The sequence below is a fragment of the Theropithecus gelada genome, chromosome 1 (genome assembly GCF_003255815.1).
Source record: "Theropithecus gelada isolate Dixy chromosome 1, Tgel_1.0, whole genome shotgun sequence".
Lineage (NCBI taxonomy): Eukaryota > Metazoa > Chordata > Mammalia > Primates > Cercopithecidae > Theropithecus > Theropithecus gelada.
Genome location: NC_037668.1, coordinates 68,344,163 through 68,366,655, shown reverse-complemented (window position 1 = coordinate 68,366,655; position 22,493 = coordinate 68,344,163). Strand labels below are relative to the sequence as shown.

The window sequence follows — 22,493 nt, the reverse complement described above, 5'->3', positions numbered from 1 at the left end:
CCCTGCTTAGGACCCTTCCAAGCCTTCTTGGAATGAAAGCCAGATGCACTGACGCAGTCTCCGAGGCCCTGTGGGATCTGGTCCTTGCCTACCTTTTTGTGTCTTCTTCCACCACTCTCCCTCAGCTGCAGGACTTCCACACGTGTTGTCCCCAATCCTGGAATGCACGCCCCCTCTCAGGGCCCTGCTAACTCCTACTTATCCTTCAGATAGATACCAGCTCAAACGTCATTTCCGCAGGGAAGCCTAAAACCCAGACAGTAAACAGCACCCTGCTCCAGAGGACCTTGTACTTCTTCATAACGTTCGGCACACTCGAATCGCTTTTCCGTCATGTCTCTTTCATGCTAGACTGTGAACGCTGTGGGCTCAGGAATCCTGTTTTGTCTCACCCTGGCACATAGTAGGTACACAGTGAAATAGTGGGTGAATAAAGGGACTAGATGAGGAGTGCTGCAGCCTCCTAACCGGTCCCTGCCTCCAGGCCTGCCTTTTCTAGCCCTTTCTCCACGCAGCCCCAGAACAATCTTTCTAAAACACAGAACTGACCCTGTCACCCCCTGCTACTTAAAATACTTCAATAGCTCCCCGTCACTGACAGGAAAAGGCCTCGGCTTCTTATGGTATTCAAAGTCCTTTATGATGTGCGCCCAACTGCCTGTCTTCCCTGCTTCCTGGCCACACTTTGAACTCCAGTCCCTCTAACACGCCAGGCTGTTTTGGGTCTCTGTGCATCTGCACTTGCTGTTCCCTTTGCTTGTAATGCCTCCCCACCCCTACTTTGTCTCCATGGAGAACGTCCTTAATTCTTCAAAATCGGCTCAGCTGCTACCTTCGCTGTGAAGCCTGCGAGCACTTCCGCTCCTCCCCGGGCAGAGTTAGCCCACCCTCCCTCGGCCACATCTCTGCGAAGCCTACGTCTCTTACTCGCTGTCTGCCACTGCACTGGGCTCCTCCATCGTAGGCACAGTGATTATTTTTTCAGGATTGTTCATCTATGTACCTCCGGCTCCCAGCTTCTGTCTTGTCTTAATTAGGTCTTTGCTTATATACAGAAACCCACTCAAACCAGCTTCAGTAATAAAGAAGGGCTTATTACAAGGATAGAAGGGATTCCCGGGAACTAAGGGGAAGGAAAAACATTAGCTTGAGGAAGGTGGGACCTGGAGGGCCACGGGAACTGGAAGCAGCCATTCTCTGCACCCTGCTGGCCGTCTTTGCCTTTCTGTCTCCACAGACTGGATATCTCTGCCTTTTCAGGCACCAAGCCACCTATAGTTCCTGTATTGTGTCCCTCAGTTTCAGCCACATGGAGAGAGAGAACTTGGGGCTTGGCAGATCCAATCGCAAACTCCCAGGAGAGGATCTTATTGGCTCAGAGTGGGGCAGGTGCCCACCCTGGTCCAATCATCTGTAGCCTACTGGGAAGGATCAAAGAGACATGCAAACATGGCTCTCAGTGCCCCCCTTAGAGAAGGGGGATCTTTGTTAGCTTCCAAAGACATCTCCTGGAATTCTTAGAGTGCCAAGGTGGGTGCAGGCTGTTGGGCCTGAGCCCCAAACTTCCATCTGGACAGCAGCTGGAGAAAAAAGGCCTGGAATTGTGACTTAAAGGGGAGTCTTTTCCTAGGCAGCAGTGCTCAGGACAGGCCCTGAAGAACCTGTCAAATGTCATTCAGAGGCCTGAGGAGAGAGAGGAAGAGGAAAGCCTGAATTTTCTCACCTTGCTTTGGAGTGAGGAGAGAGGGAAGAGGAAGGCAGGAACAGTCAGAAGAGTTTTTCCCCACCAAAATCTTCATCCTCCAAGATGTAACTGGTTCTTTTCCTCAGTGAAAAGCCAAACCATGTCTACCCCACCTTCCTCCCATCACTCATTCTTGACCTGTGTTGATTCTGTTCTTTGTACTTCCCTGGTAATAAACTTTTTTTTTTTAAAGTACTTACTCTGTGCCAGACATTGTGTTCACACATTTCATTTAATCTTCACTCCCTATAAGATGGGTACTATTATTATTCCCATTTTATTTTATTTTTTAAAACATAAAATTTTATTTTATTTTAGAGACAAGGTCTCACTTTGTTGCCCAGGCTGGAGTGCAGTGGCTTGAACACGGCTCACTGCGGTCTCAACTTCCTAGGCTCAAATGATCCTCCCAAGAAATTGGGACTACAGGTGCACACCACCATGTCTGGCTAATTTCTTTTTTTTTTTTTTTTTTTGAGACAGTGTCACATTCTGTCACCCAGGCTGGAGTGCAATGGCATAATCACGGCTCACTGCAGCCTTGAACTCCTGGGCTCAGGTAATCCTCCCACCTCAGCCTCTCTAGTAGCTGTGACCACAGGCTCATGCCATCATGCCCAGCTCAGTTTTGCTTTTTTGTTTGTAGAGACAGGGTTTCACCCTGTTGCCAGATTGGTCTCCAACTCCTGGGCTCAGGCAGTCCTCCCATGTTGGCCTCTGAAAGTGCTGGGATTACAGGTGTGAGCCACCACACCCGGCCTGTCATCTCATTTTACAGATAAAGAAACTGCAGTTCAGGCATTTACAGGCTAGACTGTAAAGCTCTTCACCTCTCTTAATCTCAATGATTTGCTGACTTGCCTGCTTACCATTTGAGATTGTGAGGGTCTCATGGGCAGATAGCAGGTTACCATCCTCCCTCTTTCCTCACTACCCAGGAAGGGCTGCCAGCTGTGGGATAGACGGACGCAAGTAGAGTAGAAATGGTGTCTGGGTAGGTGTCAAGTCTCTGACTTGTGGATCTCCCCTGCGTAGCTAGCTCTGTGACTATGGACACGTCTTTTATCCTTTCTGAGCCCCACTTTTCTCATTCAGAAACAGGGATGATAATTCCTGCTCTGGGGCTCATATTAGATGGTGGCTGTTATGACAGTTTGTGAATAGGAAAGGACCAAGGAATTTCTAAAGGGTTGTTATGACCAGAATGGGCTGCAGCAACAGGGCACTAGCCGGCCCCTGTGCCTGAACTCCTGCAAGATGTGGACAAGCCTAGAGCTTCCCAGTGTGTGGAGTGGGACCGGGGATGACTTTCAGTGCCATTGCATAACATTGGCTCACATAATGAGAAAGTTGGTTCCCTTTTTTTTTTTTTTGAGATGGAGTTTCACTCTTGTTGCCCAGGCTGGAGTGCAATGGTGCAATCTCAGCTTACTGCAAGCTCTGCCTCCTGGATTCAAGAGATTCTCCTGCCTCAGCCTCCCGAGTAGCTGGGATTGCAGGTATGCACTACCACACCCGGCTAATTTTGTATATTTAGTGGAGACGGGGTTTCTCCATGTTGGTCAGGCTGGTCTTGAACTCCTGACCTCAGTTGATCTGCCTACCTCAGCCTCCCAAAGTGCTGGGATTACAGGTGTGAGCCACCACGCCCGGCCTCTAATGTGTCTTTAACAAGTTTGCCAACACTGGTTGCCCTCCCTTTTTAACAGAGAGCTCTCAGGCTCGGCTCAGAATATTATCCTGGTAACTCCATGTAGCTCAACATAATAACATAACTTTGTTTTTACAGAGTTTTTTTTTTTTTTTTTTTTTTTTTTTTTGAGACGGAGTCTCGCACTGTCACCCAGGATGGAGTGCAGTGGCGCGATCTTGGCTCACTACAAGCTCTGCACCCGCCGCCGGGTGGTTCATGCCATTCTCCTGCCTCAGCCTCCAGAGTAGCTGGGACTACAGTCGCCCACCACCACGCCCGGCTAATTTTTTGTAGTTTTGGTGGAGACAGGGTTACACTGTGTTAGCCAGGATGGTCTCAATCTCCTGACCTCGTGATCTGCCCGCCTTGGGCTCCCAAAGTGCTGGGATTACAGGCGTGCGCCACCATGCCTGGCCTACTGTGTTTGTTTTATTATCATTTTCTATTTATTAAAAGTGATATTGGCATTCCACTTATATTAATAACATGGTTTCTGTTGAAAATAGTTGCACTAAAGTTAAAAGTGTCCGTTTATTTATTTTTATCTGTTTATTTATTTATCAAGACTGGATCTCACTCTGTCACCCAGGCTGGAGTGTAGAAGCCTGATCTTGGCTTGCCTCAGCCTTGACCTCCTGGACTCAAGTGATCCTCCCACCTCAGCCTCCCGCATAGCTGGGACTACAGGTGTGAGCCACTGCCCCTGGCCAAAGTGTCGATTTAAAGAAAATAAGTAACAAACAGGATAGGAGTCTATAGATTTGTTGTTTGTTTGTTTGTTTGTTTTTTGAGACAGAGTCTTACTCTGTTGCCCAGGCTGGAGTGCAGTGGCGCGATCTCAGCTCATTGCAGCCTCTGCCTCCTGGGTTCAAGCAATTCTCCTGTCTCAGCCTCCCAAGTAGCTGGGATTACAGGTACGTGCCACCATGCCCGGCTAATTTTTGTATTTTTAGTTTGACCATCCAGATGAGGTTTGACCATATTGGCCAGGCTGCTCTTGAACTCCTGACCTCAAGTGATCTGCCTGCCTCAGCCTCCCAAAATGTTGGGATTACAGGCGTGAGCCACTGCGCCCGGCCTAGGAGTCTGTAGATTTGGCAGAAATCATTGAGGTGGCACACAGTGTTGTACACTTAATGCAAAATTGGGAAGTGGTATGGGAATGTCAGAAATGTGCACTATTGGCCTAGATAATTTTGAAGGTCCCTTCCACCTGCCCAACAAATCTAGAGGTCTCCCCCTGCTGCGCTGGCCTGCTCTCCTCTGCTCACCTTGAACCCTGGCTTGGGCTTCTTTAGGAGGATCCTGTCACGATTTCCCTGTAGACAGGAGAATTTGTGCCATTGTTTTCACAACCTGCTTGGGAGGCGGGGCTCATGGAGTTGAGCTATCTGGATGTGGTAGGATGCCCCCTCATCTCTGAAGCCAGGACTTGAGACCTCCTGGAGGGAGTAGGGACTGCATACCCTACAGTTCTCCTGCTTCCCATGTATAACACAGGCCTCAGGGAGGCCTAGGGAGCAGTGAAGCTTTGGGAGCCACAGGTAAGGGTAAGGCTGCCCTTGGGGCTTCATGTCCCAGAGCTTGGGGCTCAGGGACAGTGAAACAGAAGGCTTTGGAGTCTCATAGGTCCTGCTTCCCCTACTCCCTGCTTTGCCTACCACTTTGTGCTGACTGCCTGTCCCTGGGAACTCGCAGCAGACCCCAGTGGGGGCCTTGGAGGACACAGTGAATTTATCCTCAGGGCCCACGAGCAGGGCCAAAGTAGAGAAGGCAGATGGGAAGGAGGGAGGGAAGTCCTGTCTGCCCCTCCCTAGTCCCATGTTCACAGTGGGAAGGGTGGCCTGGGCCCCAGGAGGGTGGAGGGCCTGGGTAGAGTGTGGGGTGTGTGCTTGTGTATCCATGGTGAATGTTTGAGGATCTCTGTGAAGGCATAATGTGTGTGTATGTATGAGAGTTTAAGTGTGTGTGTGTGTGTGTGTGTGTGTCCCTGGCAAATGTAGCTCTTTAGCTCACAGATATGTCTGAGGGTCTCTGAGGGCATATTGTGTGTGCACTGTGTGTGTGTGTCTGTGGTGAATGTATCATCATGTGATATGTCTGCAGTTCTCTGCGAGGGAGTTTTTGTGCGATGTGCGAGTTTATGTGTGTGTGGTAGGGTGTGTCTTGGGTCTGTGTGATGTGTGTGAGTCTGTGGTAGCTGCATCTCCATGCCATGTGAGTCTGTGGTGCACAAGGTGTGTTTTTGTGTGCATGTGTGTGCTGTGTCTGAGTGCGTGTCTAGGTGGATTGCCTGCTGGGTGTGGTGTGGTGCCTGTTGTTTTGTGTACGTCATCTTCTTTGTACAGCGTGCATCTCGCTCTGTGGCGCATCAGAGGGGCCAACCGGAGGTGTATGGCTTGCGCGCGGGTCTTTGTGCCCTGAAAGGGACCGGGGGTGGAGAGGTTGCAGGGAATGTGTGCACCTCTTTGGGCAGTGTCTGTCTGGGCTGGGGCCGAGCCTGTGCTGGTTCTGAGGAGGGTCCCCAGGGTGGGCAGCAGGCGCGGGCGGCGCCTTCCGGCTTGGCGCGGGGCTGGTAACTGGAGCCCCTTCCCCCGATGAAATATTGATCCGGCTTCGTCAGCGGCGTGGGGGAGGGAGGGGGAGGGGGGAGAGAATGGGAGGGGAGGAGAGGGGAGAGCAGGCGGGGGAGGGACTGGGAGCGAGCCGCCGGCCGCTGTCCGTGGTGCTGCCGCATCTCCCCCAGCGAGGGTGTCGTTGCTCAGGCGAGAGTGGGCCTGGTAGGGGGAGAGATTGTCCCATCCACCAGCATCCTTGAGGGTGGCCCTGCCTCTCAGGATGAGCCTGCCTGTCCCTTCTGCTATCCCCCATGTAGGAAGGGGGAGCAGTGGAACCAAATATGTATCTTATTGGGATCCAGTGTCCACCAGCTAGGGTGACCATATGGCTGGGTTTGCCTGGCACAGTCCTCATTTTCACCTGTGGTCCAGTGTGATTGAGTATTGTCCCTGCTCATTCTCATAAGGGTCCCAGGTGGATGATAAATTATGTGCTCACCTGTAATAAGACTTTGATCCAAAGACCTTTCCCCAGTCGCCTCTGCTCTGCCCTGGGAGTTCTCTAGCCATGTGGACATGTAAGTGTGTGTGTGGTTGCATGTGTGGAAATTGTCCTTCCTGTGCTAGGACTGAGCTGGAATAAGTGCTTCAGAGCCCCGGGCTCCTGCCACAGCCCAAACCCTCCCCAATGCATCAAGCCCCCTTTTCTTTCAGTCCAAATTCTGCTTTCCATTCCAGCTGTGCTCCTTTCAGGCCTGGGCTTCCCCTGTGCCTTAGGGAGGGAGTCAGGGTGCCCCCCTAGCCTCCCTCCTGCATCCTGAGCTGGGTAGACCCCTTCTTGGTCTCAATATCAGGGTGTTGCAGGGCTTCCAGCTTGGCCATCTGTATATTCATGGCGTCTTCTGTGAGTTCCTCTCCTACTGTTCACCATGGACTCTCCCTCCTTCAGTTGGTTCCGTCTTCCTCCTACCTCTAACTGTAGGTATTACCTCTCAATCCTTCCTCACTCTCTGCTGTCTCCTGGGCATTCTTCTTCCTTTCCACACCCCATTTTTTCTTTGGAGAACACACTCAAATCCTGCCCACTCACCTTGCTCTCCTGAGCGCTAGTGAATTGGCTTACCTGGCCAACACCTGAATGTGAGAGTTGCAGCATTATCTCAGACCCATCGGGACTAGAATGGGGATTCATCTTCTCCTTAAGCCAGGATTTTTCTGCTAGGACCTCAAGCTCTGCCGTTGGCACTTTTCACCCCCATCCGTCCTGTAAATCACCTTGGATTTCATTTACTTATTTATTTATTTATTTATTTATTTTGAGATGGAGTCTCACTCTGTTGCCCAGGCTGGAGTGCAGTGGTGAGATCTCGGCTCACTGCAAGCTTCACCTCCTGGGTTCACATCATTCTCTTGCCTCAGCCTCCTGAGTAGCTGGGACTACAGGCGCCCGCCACCAGGCCCGCCTAATTTTTTTGTATTTTTAGTAGAGACAGGGTTTCACTGTGTTAGCCAGATGGTCTCGATCTCCTGACCTTGTGATCTGCCCACCTCAGCCTCCCAAAGTGCTGGGATTACAGGCGTAAGCCACCGTGCCTGGCCAAATCACCTTGAATTTCATTTTTTCCCTTTTCCCTACTTTGTCCCCTCACTCACTCTAGGCAATCCCCTAACCCCACCCACGACTCCTGGCCACGTTTCCTCTTTGCACCTCACTTTCTGAAGCAGTGCAGCCCTTCTTCCTGCATGGATGTAGCAGCCTCCTGGCTGCTCTTCCTGCTGTCAGGCTTCTTTCTGAGTCTGCACTCAGTCTCAGATTGATCTCTGTAAAGTATTACATCTAAATCATGTCAGATTTCACTCCTACAGGATGAAAGCCTAGCTTCTTAGCCCCACATTCAGAGCCCTGCACCGGCTGCTCCCAGCCTATCTTTCCAGCCCTCTGTTCCGCAGTTGTACCTACCTCCTCTCCAACTGCACTGCTCTGTTCACCAGCCTCTGAACACAATGTTTTCTCCCTGGGCCTTCCCAGTAGTTGCCACCTCTTTCCTTTAGAGCCACCTCTGCCTCTCCTCTCCAAACCTCACCTATCTTTTGAGGTGCAACTGCTGGGTTAATGCCTTCTCTGGTCTCCCCCACCCTGAAGTGTTCACCTCTTTCTGCAGAACAACCAGAGCAATGTATCTTCACCTCTCAGTGCCTTGGGTGGTCCATGGACCAGCATCATGAGAATCACTTGTAAGTTTCTTAGAAATGCAGTGTCTCAGGCTCCATCTGTGACCCATGGATCAGAGCAAGCTCCCCAGGTGATCCACCTGCACGTTGCAGTTGGAGCAGCACTAGATGGTGTGGTCATTGAGGACAGGATCTTGCTTCTGTTTGGGGAGTCACCTTTGGCCAGTAGTAGTGGTATGCTCCAGTGCCAAGTTTAGCAACCCCTGTAAGGAGACAGGTGCCACATCTAGCCAGATCCTACAAGCCAAGGGAGGGGTGGATGGTGGAGATGGCTGAAAAGAATGTGTACCCTGGCTGGCCCCTTCCCACCCATAATCTATGCCCTGCAAGGCCCCAGAGCTCAAGCTCTGTAAATCTGACTGTAGAAAGCACTTTAGTGACATGAGGAGGAATCAATTAATCAATAAAAAAGCAGTTATCAAGCAGATAGAAGAACTTTTCCCTCGTCACAAAGCACACATTGGTGGAAATGCTTGTTACTCTAATGTATGTTTTGAAAAAGAAAAATATGTGGTTTTGGTTTTTTTTCTTTATTATCACATTAATACAGTTTCTTAAGTAGTAACTTTAGAAAACATAATATGTCACATGGAGAAAATAAAAATGACTCACAGTGCTATAAATACTGCTAATTTAATGTTTTAGGTTGCCATTCATTCATTCTACAAATATTTACTGAGTCCTGCTATATGCCAGACCTGTGCCAGGTACTAGGGATTCAGGGTGAAGATGACGACAAGGTTCCTATTTTTAACCAGCTCACAGCCAGGGGGCGGGGTGTGGGAGACAAGCACGGAACAAGTTAGGAACAGCAGTGTGTTCATTTCCTAGGGAAGCTGCAACAAAGTGCCACGAACAGGGTGGCTTAAAACAACAGAAAGGTAGACTCTCACAGTTCTGAAGGCTGCATGTCTAAAATCAGGTGTTGAAAGGGTTGCTTCCTTCTGTGTGCTGTGAGGAAAATCTGTTCTGTGCCTCTCCCCTGGCTTCTGGTGACAGGTGGCAATCCTTGGCGTTCCTTGGTGCATTGACGCGTCACTCCCATTTCTGCCTCCATCGGCACATGGCGCTCTCCCCGTGTCTGTCTTCACGTGGCCGCCTTCCTATAAGGACACTGGTTATATGAGGGACCCACCCTTCTCCAGCATGACCTCATCTTAACTCGTCACATCTGCAATGACCGTGTTTCCAAACCAAGTCACATTCTGAGGGACTGGAGGTTAGAACCTCAACATTTTTTAGGGGGACACAATTCAACTTAGGGACAGTACAAAGGGAATTATGGGGACTAACCTCATCTGGGAAGACTCTCCTAGGAAATGACCTTCAAACTTGGATTGAGCCAAGAATAGGGTTTAGCCAGGCAAAGGTGGCAGGACCGACAATTATGGGGCCACCAGATCATGGGGGTGGGGGAAGAGAAGAGCATGCCAGGCAGACAGGAGACAAAGTGGCTAAGTGACTCTTTTTTTTTTTTTTTTTTTGACAGAGTCTGGCTCTGTCACCCAGGCTGGAGTGCATTGTTACGATCTAGGCTTACTAGAACTTCCACCTCCTGGGCTCAAGCCATCCTCCCACCTCAGCCTCCCGAGTAGCTGGGACTACACATCAGGCTAATTTTTGTATCTTTTTGTAGAGACGAGGTTTTGCCGTGTTGCTCAGGCTGGTCTCAAATTCCTGGGCTCATGCGATTCACCTGCCTTGGCCCCGCAAAGTGCTAGGATTACAGGCATGAGCCCCATGCCCGGCCCAAGGTGGTACTTTTGAGGACTGAAAAGAAGCAAGTGTGACTGGAATACAGAGTAGGGGCAAGAGGTATGGGACGGACTGGAAGATAGGAGAGGAAGACAGTCCAAAGCAAGTGTGACTGGAATACAGAGTAGGGGCAAGAGGTATGGGACGGGCTGGGAGATAGGAGAGGAAGACAGTCTCTAGGTCACATGGGCTTGTGGGCCTTGGTGAGGGGCTTCTCCTTTGTCCTGCAGGAAATGGGAAGCTAAGGGAGGTTGTCAAGCAGGAGAGATTCATTCTGTTTTGTAGGCTGGCTCCTCCCAAAACTGACTCAGGCTATGTTGTTCCTCCAAGTCCCTGCTTCTGAGGAAGAACACACAGCCCTGTCCTTAGGAGCCCCTAGCCCAGTGAAGGCCCATGGCGACCCTGTCCTGAGAAGGGGGCATGGCTGTGACCCCAGCAGCCCCTAGTGGAGCCTTCAGGAACCTTGTTCTGAATGGGAGACAGGGCTCACCCAGCCCTGGGTCTGCCTTACCCTTGTGTGTTTTGAGTCCTTAGAGTTTGGGTTTGAGTCTGACCACCCCATCTCCTGCACTGCCATGATGACTGTGACTGAGACTGTATCTAGGGTCCATGTGGTGCCCTGAGGCCCCAGGGAACGTCAGGGGCTCAGTCTTCTAGGTCTTGCAGGGACCATGCCTTCAGCACCCTACTTCCTTCAAGGCATGTCTGCAGTCTGCATTGCCTTCCTACACAGTATCCAGACTCTCTGGGGTCCTCAACCCATCCCTTACCACACCCTCAGAGGGCCACCCCTTTCCTGTGTGTGATGGGAGAGGGCCTGCCTTGCCCGGGCTGGGTGGGCCAGGCTGGGTGGAGGAGAAGTGGGTCAGCCTGGTAGCCATGGTGACAGCAGCTGCTCCGTGCCAGCCTTCTCCTCTCCTCACCACAAACCTCACCGATGAGCTCCTTTGTCCGGTCTGGCGGGGATGGGGGTCAGGCGAGTGAGATGGGGGACTGTGGTGTGTATGAGTGTGCATGTGTTCAAGCTCACACACACCTGCTCAAAGGTGGGGTGTGTGCCTTAGCCAAGGGAGCCCACGACTCAGGGTAAGATGCTTCCTGCTTCCCTGCCCACGGAGCCATGGGGCTCTTCCTGCCTCTCTGGACTGGGCAGGGGCCCAGTGGGGAGGGTGTTTGTGGGTGTGTGCAGGTGTCTACACATGTGAGTCCGTGAATGCCTATGGCTGTTGTCGTGGCTGCTTCTGTGTGTCTCTGTGTGTATGAGTGTCTTGGTGGGGGGCGGTGTGCATATCTGTGTGCACATGTGATTGCATCTTTAAGTGTATATCATTGACACGAGTCTGTGTGATCACACATTTGGAATTCTGTGCCCCATGTCTCTTCCTGCATGTGTGTGTGCACGTGTGTGTGTGTGTGTATGTGTGTGTGTGTGCGTGCACACATGCCAGCCTGGCTTGGGGGAGACAAAGGTCTGCACAACTAGGAGAGGAGCCGTTGCTCTGTGCTGCCCACGCTGGCTGGGTGTGCTTCCTTGGCACAGACTGTCTTCACCACCACAACCACCTACCAACCCATCACCGCCCACCTCTAGACAGGAGAGGCTGGAGCCGAAGGAGCCCCTCTACGCCTTCTGTGAGTGCAGGCACTAGCCTCTGACAAGGGCACAGATCAGCACAGGTGATGCGATGGGCCATCCTGGCGCGGGATTAGGTTTGGGCCAGGAGTATCAGATGCCAGACCCACCATCCAGCAGGGGGTCAGGAGCTGAGATGCTGGCACAGCTTCATAGGCCACTTCTCACTTCAACTGAAAAGTGCAGGAACCCTGATCCCAGACTTCTGGAGCACTCAGGGCTGTGGTGGGAGGTGCTGCTCTAGTCCCTGGCCCTTCCCCTGAAGTGGTTGCACCCGGTGTGGACTCCAGACCAATAAGAACTAACACTTGGACAATCCTTTACGATTTATAAAGGGATCTTTTTGGAATAATAATGTAATTGCCCAACTGATGATCATTTACCACATCCCAATCCTTGTTTTGTGATGTTTTATATAAGAATCCTAAAGCAGACATTATCGTCCCCACTTTATAGATGAGGAGCGTTAGGCTCAGGGGATTTGTTAAGGAAGCCCTGTATCATACGGCTTGTAAGTGGCAGATCTAGGTCTTGCACCTAAGTCTGTCTGCCTCCAGAGCATGTGTTTCATCCACTCTGCCTTTCTCTGCTTTTTGCCTCCTGCTCCTCTTTGTCTCATCTGACCCCCAGTCCAGCCGGGAGAGTCGGGGAGGGCCCAGGTGGTGATTAAACTCGTTTTGTAGAGGAGGGAATGGAGGGAATGGTCCAGAGAAGCTGAAGGACCTGCTAAGGATCACATGGCTGGGGCAGAGCCAGGAGTGTGTCACCCAACTGCTGGGCATGTCACAGAGTGTCTGGGGAGGAACACAGACCCCATTAATCAGAGGGAGGTTGGAGGAAGGAAGGATGGGGTCTAGAGCTCCTCAGCGGTTGGTCCTGGGTGAGTCTCTGTACATGTATTAAAAAATCTCACAGTTGTGGGTCTTCAGCAGCTTGGCATCCAAGTGCCTAAAGGAACATTAGGGGGCCCAGGAGTTGTGAAAATTTTACAAGAGGAAACGGAGAACTGAAGAGTTTAAATGATTTGCTCAAGGTCACACAGCTTCTTCAAAGTCTATCTTTTTATGCCACAATCTACTGGAAGCCCTTGAGGGCAGATGCCTTACCTAGCCCTTCCTCTAAGCTCCCCTCTTCCCTTCCAGACCCTTTTGCCACATCGCCTCCTCCTGGGAGCCTGCCCTGATTGCCTTCACCTCATTTCTTGAAAACTGGTGTTTTAGCAGAAGTCGATTGAAGCCTTGTGCAAATGCCCTAGGGGTGTGCTGTTGGGAGGGGCACAGCCCCCTGTGATGCGGAACACCAGGCTCAGATTCATCAATTTGGTGAGTTGGGTTTTCTTCCAGGTGAAGGGTGGGGAGGGAGCACCACCGATAGGTGATTTGAGACCTGAGAGTTAGGGGACTTAGGGCTGAAGCACTGATTTTGCCACCAATTTTTTGTGTTACCCTGGTGCGTCTTTCCCCCATTCTGGGCCTTGATTTCTTGTTCTGCAAAATAAAAGGCTCAGGCTAGAATAGAGACAGCAAGTCAGTTTTAGCTCATGAGCTGTTTCTCATCAGCTGGTGCTGGAGCCCTGTGTTGAGAGGGACTCTGAGGCTGTCTGACCTTGATGGGAAAGAGAGAGGTTAATGGTGTCCACTGTGAGCAGAGGATGGGGAGGGGTGGTAGGAGCCTCAGTTATTTGCAGTCCCTTCCAGCCTAACATGCAGTCCCTTCCAGCCTAACACTCCATCGCCCTGTGATGCATTCCTTGATCTTTACTGTTGGAAAGGTGGGTGGCTAGGTTCATCTTGAGCTTTTGTGTGGTCTTGAACTACCAAAAATTCTCATCTGGGTGGGGCGCGGTAGCTCATACCTGTAATTCCAGCACTTTGGGAGGTCAAGGCGGGCGGATCACGAGGTCAGGAGTTCGAGACCAGCCTGGCCAATATGGCAAAACCCCATCTCTACTAAAAATACAAAAATTAGCTGGACGTGATGGTGGGCACCTGTAGTCCCAGCTACTCAGGATTCTGAGGCAGGAGAATTGCTTGAATCCGGGAGGCAGAGGTTGCAGTGAGTTGAGATTTCTCCACTGCACTCTAGCCTGGGTGACAGAGCAAGACTCCGTCTCAAAAAAAAAAAAAAAAAAAAAAAAAATCATCAGGTTAGACCCACGGTTAAAGGGACTGAGGGGCCCAGGGTAGCCCGGTAGGGCCCTGAGACCTGCTGTTGTCAGGATTCAGGAGAGAGTTTGGAGGGTCCTTTTAGGGTACTGAGACCCCAGGGTAGAGGCCAAACATCCAAGGGCTAAAAAGAAAACACAAAGCTTATTCCTGGGGAGCTGGGCAGGTCTCTTCTGGCATGGAGTTTTGGCAGAAGTGGGGGCTGTAGCTGTCTCCCTGGAGGATAAATCGAAGTTTCTCTGCTGCTGTGGTAATAGCTGGGAGTCAGCAGGAAGAACTTCAGAGTGAGGTCTCTGTGACTCACTGAGATCATAGGACAGTTTCCTTCCCTGAGGTGCCATGACCCGGGCTGAGAAAGGGACGGTCTGCTCAGAAGCAGGGAATTGGTGAAGGGACTTGCGTGGGAAGGGTAGAGTTTATTTAGCAATTGTTTGGAATCACCAACATGTGACATGGTGTGCTCTGTGTCCTGCCCGCTCCTTACCACTCTGCCACAGTCTCCACCACCTTCCCTTTTCCATCCCTGTGGTCTGATGGCTCAGGGGTGCTATTCTGTGGATGTGCCTCCTTTTAGGTGCCCTATCTGAACTTTGGCATGTCTTTCCTGAGCTAGACCTGCTGCCAGAGAAGAAACTAGATCTCTAATTCCGAGTCCTCCGCTCCAATGTGCATTCATAGACTCAACTCTCCCAGTCAAAAGGAGTTTTAGAGATTACTTAATCTGACCCCTTCATTTTACACCCAGATGAGACAGCCGAGGCCCAGAGGAGTTCACATAAGGAATCTGTTCACATTCGAATCCCACATCCTGATTCCTAACCCTCCTAAGCTGCCCTACCCAGGACTTCTGGCCCACAGGGTCAGTCCTAGGACCTTGGGTCCAGGGCTTTGGGTCTGGCTTCTCCTGCCCCCTTGGGGAGTGGCCTGCAGACTGGGCCCTCCCAGGCATTTTTCAGTTCTCCAGCCCTGCTGGTTGATCCCTAGATGGTTAAAGATGAGAAAATAGCTCTGGATGGTGCAGAGACCTTGATTCCAAACCAACTGCTTGTCAATTCCATTTATTATTCATGAGGAAACATGAGCCCCTGGGTTGGCAGGGTCAGGAATTTTGTCCCTTACCCCCGTCCCTTTCCGCCCCCTGGGGGTGGTACTCTCCTGCTTCCCGGAGGCTGTGCTAGGGAAGCACTTTGCTTCTCCAGCTATGGTCTGGTTGGGATTTCTCCTGCCCTAACTTAGATGCTCATGCCAGCTGTGGGAACCTGGGCCAGAGGGGCTTTTCTCATACAGACACTTTCCTTGTAGTTTTCTCAAAGGGCCCAGAGACCCAGAGCAGAGTCTGAGCTTAAGGGCCGGGCCTCCATTTTTGGTTGAAGGGACAGGGGATGCTAAGCATTCTGTCTCTTTGTGGAAACAAGAGACCTGAGTTCAAGTCCAGGCCTTGCCTCTTCTTAGCTGGCTAGGATGGATAAGTCCTTTACTTCTCTGAGACTGTTTTCTTATCTACAACACAGAGATAACCACATGCCTTCCAGAAACACTGTAAGGAGTAAATTAGACCTACACCGTGGCAGAGTCACAGTATCAGATAAGCCTTCTCCCATCTTCCACCAAAAGACCATGCAGATACCCAAAAAACACACAAACTGGCACTAGAATTGGAAACTCAAAAGAAGAGATCATCATAGGCCCCAGTCCAGGGGGACTTTCCATTAGCTGCAGGGTTGATGGGGGATGGAGAAATACAATCCAGGACTCTGCACACGTCACACGGTGAATGAGATCGGTCCAGGCAGCCACAGAGAAGGCAAAATGAGGCGTTAACTCATCCCCTCTGTCAGCTATACTTTGCCAGGCTGGCAGGAGTCATGCTGACCAGGTGACCATTGTCAGCTGTCTGGGGACTGTCTTCCTTATCCGTCACAATGGTGCTTTTCCTCTTCCACCCGTTCTCCCTCCCCTTTCTGTGTCCTTTTGAAAAGGCGGACTCCTTCAGTGTACCAGGCCCAAGGGCCCACCCAGGGTCAAGCGAAGTGCCCTGAACCCTGGGATGGTCAGCTGCCCCAGGAAAACCACTGTGGGCTAGGACAGAGCCAGGAGGGTGCTGGGTGCAGAGGATGCTGGAGCGGCTGGCCTTTTTGGGTTCTTCCTGAGCAGAGGAGACCGACTTCAGCATGGGACTTTGCAGCCAAACTGTGGAGGCCGACAGCTGGAGATCCCACTTCTGTTCAAAACAGAGCCATAGACTCCTGCAGCCCCCTCCCCCAGAATGCTTCTCAGGGCCCTCTGTCCTCTTCCCTAGCACTTAGCATAACCATCATTAAATATTTAACTGTAGAATTAGTTATTTACTGTCTGTCTCCCTTCTGGACTGGAGGCTTTGGGAGGGCAGGACCAAGTTGGTCTGACTCACCGCTGTATCCTTGGCATTCAGCAGGGGCCTGGGAATTTTAGGGGCTTAAATATTTGTTGACTGCAGCTAATAAGGAGAGTAAATGTCAATATTTTAAAAAGGAATTTGACAATATATTCCGAGAATCCAAAAGACATTTATGACCCTGGCATCAGGTAGGATGCTTTTGGAGGTAACAGAGAACTCTGATTCAAACTGGTTTAAGCAATGGAAAATGTATTGTCTCACATCATTGGAAGACCAGCGCAGGGCAGGCCCCAGGTGTGGCCTGAGGTACTTTCTGTCTGAGTGCTGTCTGTTCACAGTAGCACTGGCTTCATCCTAGGGCTGAGCCCTCTCTAGGGTGTAGGAAAGAGAAGGACAGAGGGAGAAAGAAGGAGGGCTCCCTACCTCTCTTATAAGCATGGAATCCAAATCTTCCTCCGCTTGGACAAGTAAGAGTTGCCAAGGTGAATGCCATTCACGGATTGCCTTAAATTAATCAAGATCTGCCTCTAAAACAAGGAGTGGGTGGTACCTGGACAAAACCAGCCCTCTGTCAGGAAGCAGAAAGAGGGAGTGTATGCTAGGGAAGCTCCTAGCAGTATCTGTACCCCTGGACCCAGTCGTTCCATTTTGAGGAATCAGTCCTAAAGAAACAAGCAGACAATATCCATGTAGAAAGATGTTTAGGCTGGGTGTGGTGGCTCACACCTGTAATCCCAGCACTTTGAGAGGCCAAGGCTGGTGGATCACTTGAGATTAGGAGTTTGAGACCAGCCTGGTCAACAGGGTGGAACCCCGTCTCTACTAAAAATACAAAAAAATTAGCCGGGCATGGTGGCGCATGCCTGTAATCCCAGCTACTCGGATGGCTGAGGCACCAGATTCACTTGAACCTAAGTGGCAGAGGTTGTAGTGAGTCGAGATCATGCCACTGCACTCCAGCCTGGGTGACAAAGCAAGACTCCATCTCAAAAAAAAAAAAAAAAAGAAAAGATAAAAGAAAGATGTTTATTGCTGTGTTTATTTAAAAGAGAGGAAAGAAACCAGGCACGGTGGCTCATGTCTATAATCCCAGCACTTTGGGAGGCTGAGGCAGGCAGATCACCTGGGGTTAGGAGTTCGAGACCAGCCTTAACAACATGGTGAAACCCCCCTCTACTAAAAATACAAAATGTTAGCCAGGCATGGTGGTGCAGGACTATAATCCCAGCTACTTGGGAGGCTGAGGCAGGAGAATTGCTTGAACCCAGGAGGTGAAGTTTGCGGTGAGCTGAGATTGCACTACTGCACTTGAGCCTGGGTGACAGAGTGAGGCTCTATCTCAAAAAATAAATAAATAAAAAATAAAAACAAAAGAGAGGAAAGAGAGAAAGAGGAGAGAAACTTGGGCCTGATCTAAGAGGTAAACTATATTGAAATACGTAAGTCAATTATGCTACTTCTATACAATGGAATATCATGGTAGCATACATAGTGTTAATGACATTGGGAAATGCTTATGATGTATTTTTTTTTGAGACAAGAGTCTCGGTCTGTCACCCAGGCTGGAGTGCAATGGTGCGATCTCAGCTCACTGCGACCTCCGCCTCCTGGGTTCAAGCGATTCTCCTGCCTCAGCCTCCTCAGTAGTTGGGATTATAGGCGCCCACCACCACGCCTGGCTAATTTTTGTATTTTTAGTAGAGATGGGGTTTCACCATATTGGTCAGGCTGGTCTCGAACTCCTGACCTCAAGTGATCCACCCACCTCAGCCTCCCAAAGTGCTGGAATTGCAGGCGTGAGCCACCGTGCCCAGCCATGATATAATGTTAAATGAAAAAAATACTAGTATATAAAATATTTGCAGTATGAGTTCAATTATTTTAAAAAATGCATGGAAGGGTGGCTGGAAGGGAATAGACTAAAATGCCTCTCAAGTAGGGTGATTTTCTTGCTGCTTTGGGCTTTTCTGCAGTATCCCTTTCACACAGAAGGACCCCACCAGAGTCTGCACAGACTGGAGCCAGTTCTGTTCTCCCTGTTATTATTTGCTATGAAAATAATAACCACTAATACTTACTGAATATTTCCTCTAAGCCTGATGGGCACTTCACATGCATTATTTAATTTAATCCTTAGAACAATCCTATGAGCTAAGTGCTTTTATTTCACATCTTGCTGAGGTGTTCACTGAAACCTCAGGATGTTTGTTTGGTCACAAGTTCACACAGCTAGTGTGTAGAGGCCTTTGGAATTCAAGCCCGGGCCATGTGACTCCACAGCCTCGATCCTCTCCATTAAACTAGGTCACCTGCGAGGTTCTTCATAGCCATGTGCTAATAGGAATAGTCCCTTTTATTGAGCCAGAACCTGTGCATGCCCTTGACATTTGTTTGTGCATTTCAACCTTACAGCCTCAGAGAGGTCAAGTGACTAGCCCAAGGTCATGCAGCTAGAAAGTGGTGGGACTGCAGTAGATTCATCCAGGTCTGACGTGGGATCCTTTGTTTCCTGCCCACCTTCAGAGCTGCCTGAGGCCCTGCCGCCCCAGGGACCATGTTTAACGGGGAGCCAGGTCCTGCCTCGTCTGGGGCCTCCAGGAACGTGGTGCGGAGCTCCAGCATTAGCGGTGAAATCTGCGGATCCCAGCAAGCTGGGGGCGGAGCTGGGACCAGCACTGCCAAGAAGCGGAGGAGCAGCCTGGGTGCCAAGATGGTGGCCATCGTGGGCCTGACTCAGTGGAGCAAGAGCACACTCCAGCTTCCGCAGCCTGGTGAGGGGACCTGGGACATCGCAGGGCGGGGGTAGGGGACACTTTGCAAAGACAGACTACCCAGGGACTGCCCTGATGGGTCTGCACTTCCATGCCCACAAACACTTATATGGTGGCCCTTCCCATACAACAGGTGCTGTTCTAGGTCCAGTAGGTGTATGGACTGATTAAATCTCCATGGAGCTCTATGAGGCAGGTACCAAAGAACAGAAAAGGGAGGTCAGATGTTTCAAACTACACAACTAGTAGGTGGTGGAGCCTGGATTCAAACTCTAGCAGTTGGGCTTCCTAGCTGATGCTCTTAACCTTTACACTCTACTGTCACCACACACAGACTTAGACATTAACCAGTAGTTACTTGTTAAACAGGCTTATGTTCCTGGCACTGTGTAAGTGACACCACAATTTTACAGACATACACATCCACAAGATTTAGTCTCAGGTGCCGGTGCAGGGCTCACACCTATAATCCCAGCACTTTGGAGGGAGAAGCGGGAGGGCCACTTGAGCCCAGGAGTTTGAGACCAGCCTGGGGAACATAGTGAGACCCCCTGGTTTAAAAAACAAAAAAGATTCAGTCTCACCTGTAATCTCCCAGTCTCCTAAATACAAATAACTACACAAATGCACTTCTGTAGTCCTATGTATATGTTACGAAGCACAAGGAAGACACACACAAAGATGTGTGACTTGTACAGTTACATAAATAGAGCACTCAGTGGCTCTGGTAAGCTGCCCATATTTCCAGGGAGGCACAATAGAGAAATTCACACTGTGCATGGTCACAGATAAAACCAGTCATGCAAACCACACAGACACGGCCCTCTGATTACACGCACAGACCCAGATCACAGAAACATGTCCCATGTGTGCAGGTGTACATCACAAAGCCACATTCACACACACTATAATAGCTCCATCCTCATCAATGCAGTATCCTTTTTCAGACACCTCGCTGCAGAATCTCAGTTATGTTCAGCCTGGTGGGTGACCACCTTGTGACATACATAGACCCCACAACACAGAGGAGCCAGCCCTCCCCACCAAGACCTCCTCACTTTGTGGCATCAGCCCAGACACCAGCTGGTTTTGTTTTAAAATCTCTTCCTGCTTATTTTGTTCAGAGTAACAACTTCCCCAGAAACCTTCAAATAGGCAGCTGGATGGGATGGTGAGGGGGCGGGGGCTCCGGAGGATCCGGAGAGAATGCTCATCAAGGCTCCCAGTTGGGGCTGGGGGTGGGGGACTTTTCCAGGCCTTAAAATAGATTTTTACAAAGCCCTCGACAGGAGCACGTGGGCTGGTCTTTTCCAGCAATCAAGCTGTGATGTGGTTTCTGGCTGGGGAAAGCTATTATAGATGGGGAAGGGGCTTGAGGTTATCAGAGTCCTAGAGTGGGCGTGGCCTCTGTGAATATGTAGTTTAGGCCTGGTACTAGAGAGTCAGGAAGATGGGGACTTGGGGATCTAGAAGTTGGGCTGGGACAAGGAGGGGGCTGAGATAGGACCAAGGAGTGAGATTAAGATTAGGAGGTCATGGAGGTATTGGACCCCAGGATTCTGGCTCTAGGGGACCAAGCCCAGGAATCCAGCTGATTCAGTTTCAGACCCAAAGGCTTCTTCATGCCCAAAGTGATTTGGAGGGACAGTCTTCCAAGGCCAGGATAGGGACCTGAGTCACTGGGAGAAACTTCTAGTGGTCTGCCTTGACTTTACAGGCTGCAGGCAGGGATTGGAGCAGATACCAGGAAGACCTTTCATCTCGAGAAGAGATGAATGATGTTGGGGCTTCTGAATCCCTTGTCTCCTTGGTATGCAAGGGCATGGCTGAAGGACTGGAGCTAGGGGAACTGCCCAGATGCCCTTCTAACTGAAGGTGTCTGTGAATCAGCTAATTGCTGAAAGTCAGAGCGGGGAGGGTCCCTTGAGATCATCTAGTACACTGTACTTAAGTTATCGATGAGGCATCCAGAGCCTGAGGAGAAAGCATGTCCCTGGAGAACAACCTCAAGTTCAGATCCACCCCCTGTCATTTACTAGCCGGGTGACTAAGGCAAGTTACTTCACCTCTCTGAGCCTGCTGCCTTGTTCCTAGAATGAGGGCAGTGATACATGCCTTGCAGAATTATCCAGGGGATTAAATGAGATAGGGTGTGCAAAGGCACCCAGCTTCATGCCTGGTACATAGGGTAGGCACTCAGCGAAGGGTTGATGCTATTATTACCACCTGCCATTGTACCATAAGGCCAAAAGAGAAGTGAGTTCTCAGCCTCCATACCTCTGCTCCTTCCCTGTAGCATACTCCTCTCCATCTAGAATTCCTTCTCCATTTTTTGCCCCCATGCCTTGAGGATGCCAGTATCCCAGCTCGGACCCTCCTCATGGGTGGGAGCATCTGGTGCCAGAGGAATATATGAGGCAGACTCATGGGCATTGGCTCTGGAAACTGTTCTGGGAAAGACCCTAGAAGGGTGCCCCCACTCCCAACAGATGGGATAGTTCCATTCCCTGCAGGGCTGGGCTGTGTGAAGTTGGGAGGAATTCCCCTCCTGGACTCGGTCTTCTGGGCTCAAGTCTGCCCTTCCCAGGGCCTCCTTCCTCCTAGTGTGTCCGTACTCTGCATTGGCTAGAGCCCTGCCCATCCTTCTTTGTTTCAAAGCCCCTGCCCTAGTACAGGACCCATAATATCTAGCCTGGATGATTGCACCACCCTCCTCTCTAGTTCTCCTGCCTCCTGCCTGCCTTCTTCCAATTTATTCCTCATGTTGCCCTAGAGTGGACTTACAAAAACTCACTTTAGAGGGCGAGTCCTGGCTCTGTAACTCACCATAGGACCTCTGGAAATTTACTTTTCCGCTGGGCCTCAGTTTCCTCTTCTGTAAAATGGAGCTAAAATGCTCTCTCCCAGTTTCCTTTTGGATCTAACATTCACTAAGTCGTGGGAGCAGTGAGGAGGGTGGGGTCAGAGCTTTGGGTCCAGGACACAGGTGGGTTCTGGTCTGGCAATTGGCTGGGTCTACACAGGACCATCCTGGGCTGTCCTAGCCCCTGCCCAAACAGAGCTAGTATTTTCAGTACCAGGGACAGCGGCTTTCCCCTTCTGGACTCTGGGATCTGGGTCAGGGCAGAGAGAGGGCTCAGGACCATTCCAGAAGATGCCATAGGGAGTGGTGGTACAGGGTGTGAGTGCCCCTCCTTTGTTTGTGATGGGACAGATGGGATGGTTCCTGGAGTCTTTTGGTCTCTGGGGCCCATAGAATTATTTCAGGCAACTTGGCCTGTTTCTCTAGAGAGAGAGAGATTATATAAAGTTATTCCTTAAATCAGCAGGGGTTGAGACTATACATGTATGAAGCCAGTGGAGGGATTGTATGGACATGTATGAAGCCAGTGGAGGGATCGTCTCTGAGATTGCAAGAGCTTTCTCCTCCCTCTAAAGTCATGGAACTTCATCTCTGCTGAATCACCTCTCAACTAGATGGGGGATTGGGAGGGGAGTGAAAAGAGCATGACAGCAGACTGGGAGTCTGTGGGCCTGATCTAAGTCCCAGCTCTCTCGGCACCTG

At 50.6% G+C, this 22,493-nt stretch overlaps 1 protein-coding gene across 2 annotated transcripts in view; it reads left to right on the top strand.

Annotated features, from left to right (window-relative positions):
- Positions 1–22,493, top strand: part of RIMS3 (regulating synaptic membrane exocytosis 3) — a 46,890-nt gene that overhangs the window by 5,780 nt on the left and 18,617 nt on the right. Inside the window, exons 2-3 of one of the 2 annotated variants that reach the window (XM_025389831.1) lie at positions 12,758–12,937; positions 18,681–18,928. In XM_025389831.1, the coding sequence (XP_025245616.1) occupies positions 18,712–18,928 (217 nt within the window). In that variant the 5' untranslated portion in view covers positions 12,758–12,937; positions 18,681–18,711. The remainder of the gene's footprint in view (positions 1–12,757; positions 12,938–18,680; positions 18,929–22,493) is intronic. The other variant, XM_025389841.1, reaches the window with a different exon arrangement.